Source organism: Megalops cyprinoides, chromosome 14, assembly GCF_013368585.1.
Source record: "Megalops cyprinoides isolate fMegCyp1 chromosome 14, fMegCyp1.pri, whole genome shotgun sequence".
NCBI lineage: Eukaryota > Metazoa > Chordata > Actinopteri > Elopiformes > Megalopidae > Megalops > Megalops cyprinoides.
In genome coordinates this window covers 34,445,987-34,453,482 of record NC_050596.1, presented here as the reverse complement: position 1 = coordinate 34,453,482, position 7,496 = coordinate 34,445,987, and the positions used below count along the sequence as shown (strand labels likewise).

The 7,496-nt window shown below is 52.4% G+C and overlaps 1 protein-coding gene across 1 annotated transcript in view; it reads right to left on the bottom strand.

Moving 5' to 3' along the window:
• Window positions 1-1,252: 1,252 nt before the first annotated feature.
• The window catches only part of smarcal1 (SWI/SNF related, matrix associated, actin dependent regulator of chromatin, subfamily a-like 1), a 15,207-nt gene continuing 8,963 nt past the window's right edge, over window positions 1,253-7,496 (bottom strand). Inside the window, exons 8-18 of the mRNA XM_036544636.1 lie at window positions 7,301-7,462; window positions 6,811-6,876; window positions 6,490-6,634; window positions 6,373-6,377; window positions 5,709-5,927; window positions 4,848-4,918; window positions 4,528-4,630; window positions 4,029-4,211; window positions 3,467-3,567; window positions 1,543-1,639; window positions 1,253-1,450 (exon numbers count right to left, since the gene is read on the bottom strand). Coding sequence (XP_036400529.1) covers window positions 1,253-1,450; window positions 1,543-1,639; window positions 3,467-3,567; window positions 4,029-4,211; window positions 4,528-4,630; window positions 4,848-4,918; window positions 5,709-5,927; window positions 6,373-6,377; window positions 6,490-6,634; window positions 6,811-6,876; window positions 7,301-7,462 — 1,350 coding nt within the window. The remainder of the gene's footprint in view (window positions 1,451-1,542; window positions 1,640-3,466; window positions 3,568-4,028; window positions 4,212-4,527; window positions 4,631-4,847; window positions 4,919-5,708; window positions 5,928-6,372; window positions 6,378-6,489; window positions 6,635-6,810; window positions 6,877-7,300; window positions 7,463-7,496) is intronic.

The window sequence follows — 7,496 nt, the reverse complement described above, 5'->3', positions numbered from 1 at the left end:
TGTTGGTACTCTCTACATGGAAAGTCATCACACAACGTAAGCGGTCTTTTCTTCCAGTACCCTTTGTAGACAGAGGGGGGCAGCACCGACACTGAAAGAAAATAGTTGGGGGAAGGAACAGCCTGGTGCATCATTTTCCAAAAGCATCTCAAGCCTAAACTGACTTTTAAAACCTTAAACCTTGAAAACCTTCTTAAGATGCATTTTCATTTACGGAGTGGTTCCCAAAAGCATCTCAGTATAGATTTCTACAGTTACTGTTACTCATTTCAAAGTGCATTATTGGAAAATAAATCTTGCCTACCATGTCACAGAGTACCTACAGGAATCATCGCAAATTACAGATTTGACGCTTTAATCTTATGACCGCCAGCACTGAGTGTTTGAAATGTGTTTATGCATAGACAGTCAATAGATGCTTTAATATCAGTTGACCAATGCTCATTTTTACTTAAAAGGTTTTTATTTGGCCTTTTCATTTATCTGTCATTTGAATATTTTACATCAATGAATGGAATATGAAGAAATACTGGGATTGTTGAAGCATGTGCTTCATGACTGGGGGGCTGGAGAAACTGGTGCAGATGGACTAATGTAAGCGGTGAACTCTGGGCTGAGGGGGAACTGGTGCAGGTGGACTAATGTAAGCGGTGAACTCTGGGCTGAGGGGGAACTGGTGCAGGTGGACTAATGTAAGCGGTGAACTCTGGGCTGAGGGGGAACTGGTGCAGGTGGACTAATGTAAGCGGTGAACTCTGGGCTGAGGGGGAACTGGTGCAGGTGGACTAATGTAAGCGGTGAACTCTGGGCTGAGGGGAAACTGGTGCAGGTGGACTAATGTAAGCGGTGAACTCTGGGCTGAGGGGAAACTGGAAATATAAAGGTAAAGTGTAGGAGGAAACTGCCCTACAGCGTGAACACAGAGACACAGAGACCTGTCCATCTTACGTCGCTATTAGCAACACAGTCAGACTGGGACTCAAGCAAGAAGATAAATAACTATCAACAACTCACATTTTCCCCCGGAATATGAGCTGATCTTTCCTCACATAAACTCACCCTCATCCTTCACGATTCAAAAACATTAATTGTGAAAAGCACACTGTTCACCACCAGTAACAACACAAGGCATCTGCTCAGGCACCTACTACAGCAGTACATTAACTTTAATACTTTATTCTTATAACAAAAAAGTACCTTTTAAATAGTATATAAAGAATATAAAAAACTGAATATTTTTGAATTTCAAAAATCACTGGCTGAAGAAGTCCTTGATGGTTTTTTTGGATGGGCTTTGTGTTGCTTTTCCTGGGTGAGAGGTAGTGCTTCCTGGGTCGCTGTCGTCCCACGCCTCTGCAGCCTGCAGCAGGAGGGCCTCGTCCTGGTCCTCGTCCGGCTCCTCTGTGAAGGACCGCTGGAACATCTCTGCGATGCTCTTCTGCTGCGGATCCTGCAACAGCAACACACAGGCACAGACTGCAGCGAAAGCAGGACCTCAGCCGGTCCTCCGAAGAGGTTCTGTTCAAACAGACGCAGTCATACCCTGCAGCAGAAGCTGGCAGATTCTGCGTTTTCAGAGAGGTTGCATTCTGAGAGCCCAGCCTGTTCCAGCACATTCATCTTCTCCTGGATCAGAGGCCTGGAAGGAGTGAAAACGCAGGGTGAGAGGGAGACAGTGTGAGAGAGAGACAGGGACACAGAGAGACACAGTGTGGGAGAGAGACAGGGACACAGTGTGAGAGAGAGACAGGGACACAGAGAGACACAGTGTGAGAGAGACAGTGTGGGAGAGAGACAGGGACACAGTGTGAGAGAGAGACAGGGACACAGAGAGACACAGTGTGAGAGAGACAGTGTGGGAGAGAGACAGAGACACAGAGAGACACAGTGTGAGAGAGAGACAGGGACACAGTGTGAGAGAGAGACAGTGTGAGAGGGACAATGTGAGAGAGAGAGACAGTGTGAGAGAGAGACAGGGACACAGTGTGAGAGAGAGACAGTGTGGGAGAGAGACAGTGTGAGAGAGACAGTGTGGGAGAGAGACAGGGACACAGTGTGAGAGAGAGACAGTGTGAGAGGGACAATGTGAGAGAGAGACAGTGTGAGAGAGAGACAGGGACACAGTGTGAGAGAGAGACAGTGTGGGAGAGAGACAGGGACACAGTGTGAGAGAGACAGTGTGAGAGAGAGACAGTGTGAGAGAGAGACAGTGTGGGAGAGAGACAGGGACACAGTGTGAGAGAGAGACAGTGTGAGAGGGAGACAGTGTGAGAGGGAGACAGTGTGAGAGAGAGACAGTGTGAGAGGGAGACAGTGTGAGAGAGAGACAGTGTGAGAGAGACACAGTGTGAGAGAGACACAGTGTGGGAGAGAGACAGTGTGGGAGAGAGACAGGGACACAGTGTGAGAGAGAGACAGTGTGAGAGGGACACAGTGTGAGAGAGAGACAGGGACACAGTGTGAGAGAGAGACAGTGTGAGAGAGACACAGTGTGAGAGAGAGACAGTGTGAGAGAGAGACAGTGTGAGAGAGAGACAGGGACACAGAGAGACACAGTGTGAGAGAGAGACAGTGTGAGAGAGAGACAGTGTGAGAGAGACACAGAGACACAGTGTGAGAGAGAGACAGTGTGAGAGAGAGACAGTGTGAGAGAGACACAGAGACACAGTGTGAGAGAGACACAGTGTGAGAGAGAGACAGTGTGAGAGAGAGACAGGGACACAGTGTGAGAGAGACACAGAGACACAGTGTGAGAGAGACAGTGTGAGAGAGACACAGTGTGAGAGAGACACAGAGACACAGTGTTAGAGAGACACAGAGACACAGTGTGAGAGAGACACAGAGACACAGTGTGAGAGAGAGACAGTGTGAGAGGGACACAGTGTGAGAGAGAGACAGGGACACAGTGTGAGAGAGAGACAGTGTGAGAGAGAGACAGTGTGAGAGAGAGACAGTGTGAGAGAGACACAGAGACACAGTGTGAGAGAGACACAGTGTGAGAGAGAGACAGTGTGAGAGGGACACAGTGTGAGAGAGAGACAGGGACACAGTGTGAGAGAGAGACAGTGTGAGAGAGAGACAGTGTGAGAGAGACACAGAGACACAGTGTGAGAGAGACACAGTGTGAGAGAGAGACAGTGTGAGAGGGACACAGTGTGAGAGAGAGACAGGGACACAGTGTGAGAGAGAGACAGTGTGAGAGAGAGACAGTGTGAGAGAGAGACAGGGACACAGTGTGAGAGAGAGACAGTGTGAGAGAGACACAGTGTGAGAGAGAGACAGTGTGAGAGAGAGACAGGGACACAGTGTGAGAGAGACACAGTGTGAGATAGAAAAGCAGACCAAGATGGAGTAACTTCCTTTGTACATCACAGCTCAACAAAGCCCATCACTCTAAACATGACTAAATTCACAGGGCTGCACCTGCGCTCTTCCATTTTACTCTGCTGGTGGGGTGTGCCGTTACCACAGATAGTCGTCAGCAGTGCCTTTGGCCACCAGGTAGTGAATATCCACGTTGCTGGTCTGTCCAATGCGATGCACCCGGTCCTCTGCCTGGATCAGCACCTGAGCAACAGGACATCCCAGAATCGCAGGTGAGACCGCACACAGGCAGAGGGTGCAGGTGAGACCACACACAGGCAGAGGGTGCAGGTGAGACCGCACACAGGCAGAGGGTGCAGGTGAGACCGCACACAGGCAGAGGGTGCAGGTGAGACCACACACAGGCAGAGGGTGCAGGTGAGACCGCACACAGGCAGAGGGTGCAGGTGAGACCGCACACAGGCAGAGGGTGCAGGTGAGACCGCACACAGGCAGAGGGTGCAGGTGAGACCGCACACAGGCAGAGGGTGCAGGTGAGGCCACACACAGGCAGAATCGCAGGTGAGACCGCACACAGGCAGAGGGTGCAGGTGAGGCCACACACAGGCAGAATCGCAGGTGAGACCGCACACAGGCAGAGGGTGCAGGTGAGACCGCACACAGGCAGAGGGTGCAGTGGAGTCCTGAGGCTGCAGCACACTCACCCCTGGGTTCCAGAAGAGCTCGGCGAACACCACTAGGTGTGCGGAGTGCAGGGTGAGGCCCATGTTGGCGGCGGTGATGGACAGCACAGCCACGCAGCTCTTCTCCGACAGCTGGAACCTGCTGCACAGTGCCTGGCGCTCCGCGGAGGGCGTGGCCCCATCGATCCGGATGTGGCCAATCCCCTGAGATGACAATGCTGCCACCATTACGCTCCGCATCACGCTGCCCAGTCACCGCACAGCTCAGCCTCTCACTCACATGGCTGCACATTTACCAGAGGGTACAACAGCACTGCCTCAAACCGGCATGGAACCTGCAACCTTCAGGAAACAGCTGGGACCAGGCTGGCTCATCACACCCCTTTCCCACTGCTTTACATTCTGGCTCTGACTGTGGCTCCAGTACATTCTTGCTGGATTCCAGCTCTACACGTGGTGTCGAGGCTCAGAAGTTCTCACACTGAGGTGGCACTCGGTGCTGTGTGTTTGTCAGTCTCACCTTCTCCTGCAGCTCGGTGGTCACAGCGTCCAGCACCAGCTTGTGGTGAGCAAACAGCAGGAACTTCTCTCTCCCGCATTCCAGCAGCTCCATGATGTACTCCCTGCAGGGGGCGCACATGAGAGCCTCACCGCGACCCGGGGCGCAAACACAGCCACCGAATCCCCGCGCCGGGGCGCAAACACAGCCACCGAATGATGACTCTCATGCCTTGCATACAGCGGCCATTGTTTATGTAGGAATAACTGCACACACGATCACCACACGCCCGATGTTTCACTCATGCTGCTGTACCTCGCCATATTTGGGGCTGAACTCACCTGATGGCTCGGATCTTGGCCTCTGCAGTGTGGTTAAAGAAGACCAGCAGTGCCTGCTTCTCCTCCATCTTCTAAAAATGTAACACAAGAACACACACATGCACATCTTTACTGTGTCCACAGCTTCACTTTGAGAGCGCAAACTCAGCCATGAGCTCTTTCAGGCGCCCATTAGAAAGCCAGCAGTAATTTTCACAATGTTATCCATTTATACAGCTGGATATTTGCTGAGGCAATTGTGGGTTAAGCACCTTGCCCAGGGGTACAGGAGCAGTGCCCCAGCGGGGAATCGAACTGCCAACGTTTTGGTTGTGAGTCCTGCTCCTTAACTACTATGCTACACTGCCGCCCTTCTCCAGACCTGCTCTGTCCCTTCCTAAACACAGCAGCTAACTGCACTGTCCGGCACTCACTCCCAAACCGGGTCACTATGCCTCCCGGGCCAAACTCCGTAGAGCACAATTTCATTCAAAACGTTATCATTTGTTTATCTATCTATGTACAGAGGTACAGAGGGACAGAGGGACAGAGGGACAGAGGAACAGCGGTACAGAGGGTCAGAGGGTCAGAGGGTCAGAGGGACAGAGGGACAGAGGAACAGAGGAACAGAGGGACAGAGGGACAGAGGGACAGAGGGACAGAGGGACAGAGGAACAGAGGAACAGAGGGTCAGAGGGACAGAGGGACAGAGGGCTGTTGCAGCACTGTCTGCTTTGATAAACAGGTTGTTGTAACACTTACTGCTTTATATTACAGATAATGCATCTGCCATCGTTATGCACTGACAAACTGAATGAATCAGTCTTCTCAGAGCTGTTTACGCATGGACCCCAGAGCTCCGCCCCCTAGCCAGGTACCCACGTTTCGGCGCCCCTTCGCGAGGTCCTTGGCAGCAGCGGCCAGTGCCGCCTTGGCGCGGGCGGTGATGCCGTCGGTCGTCACGGTGACCACCTTGCGCTGCTTGACGGGCAGCTGGGACAGCACGTCTGACTTCAGACGACGCAGCATCAGGGACTCCTCCAACAAAAGCCTCAGCTCCAGCAGGTTAGAGGAGCCAGAGTAATCCCACCCCCATGCCAACTGAGGGAGAGAGGGAGAAAGGGGGAGGGAGGGAGAGAGGGAGGGAGGGAGAGAGCGAGAGGGGGAGAGAGAGGGAGAGAGAGAGGGAGGGAGAGAGAGGGAGAGAGAGGGAGAGAGAGGGAGAGAGGGAAGGAGGGAGAGAGGGGGAGAGAGGGAGGGAGAGACAGATAGAGGAAATACCAGCAGATGCCGGAAGAGCAGCAGTACATCACTTTCATACACAGCTCATCTATTCCACACAACAAAACAATCTGCATAAAAACTGACAAATTTCCCATTTGGCTGGCTCTTGCTCTGCAGAATTTGTTTTGTTCCTTTCACATGCCTAACTACTGCATGAAATGAACTTTTCTGAAAATATTCTGTACCAGGGAGAGTGTTAAGTTGGACACAGTAAGCACACACTGAAATACCCCTTACTAGTAAGACAGATCCAACTGAAGACTTGCTCTGGGTTTCACTCTCCTCACAGAGGAGCCCAGAAAATACAGGATACACTGCAAACCCTGTCTGCTGAGGTCTAACGTGTCTCCGATCACCCCGGCTGGTGGGGGGCGGGAACTTGCCTGCTTGGCATCGCAGTAGCGGGCCCCGAACTCATGGAACCTGGGGAAGAAGGCGGGCCGCACTGCCAGGATCTGGGCGTACAGCTCGGCGGGCCGAGACATGGCCGGCGTGCCCGACAGCAGGATCACCCTCCGAGCAGCCTGCAATGGGACAGCAACAACACCAGAGGGCACTCTACACAGCCTTACTCACATCCGAGAGGACGGGGGAGGATCACTGTGCCTATTACAGCCACACAGACTGTGACTGGCCCTCTGATTATCTTTACACCAGTGGAGCCCAGAGCTGCCAGAGGGATGGTGACACTCGTCTGTACCTTCAGTAATGGCAGGGCGGCCTTGCAGCGAGCGGTCTTCATGTTTTTCAGGAAGTGGGACTCGTCCTGAACGCAAGAACAGGCAGAAAGATGAGGGACAGATGCAGCCAGCGGGTGGCACTTGTAGCTGTGAGACCGAGTTTATCAGTGAAACACCGAGAGAGACGCCTTCGCAATCTGCACCAGCGAGTCCGTCACACTGCTGAGCACCGATATCTACAGCAAGTGTCTGAACACAAAAATTCTCAAAATTTACACAGACTTTATTATGTAAAAAATAAACTCCCGATAAACTGACGGCAGAACAAACCAACATTCAACTGAAGTGAGCTGTTTCCCCGGTAAACCACCTGCACTGAGCCTCACAGTGAGCTGAGAGGGAATCTGAGAGAGTAACTGAGTATCTGAGAGCGTAACTGAGAGAGTAACTGAGTATCTGAGAGCGTAACTGAGAGAGTAACTGAGTATCTGAGTCTGCGTGAGTGCTGACCATGACGAGCACGCCAAAGGGGCTGCTCGACTGCTGCTTCTCCATTTTGCTCAGCAGGTCGTAGCTGATGATGTTGACCAGGCCTGAACGCAGCTGGTCCTTCCCTGTCACCACCACATTGATGCTGTCCGGCCTGACAGAGGGCAGCCATCGCCGAAATGCCTGCAGGGACAGCAGAGACATCACCCACAATCCC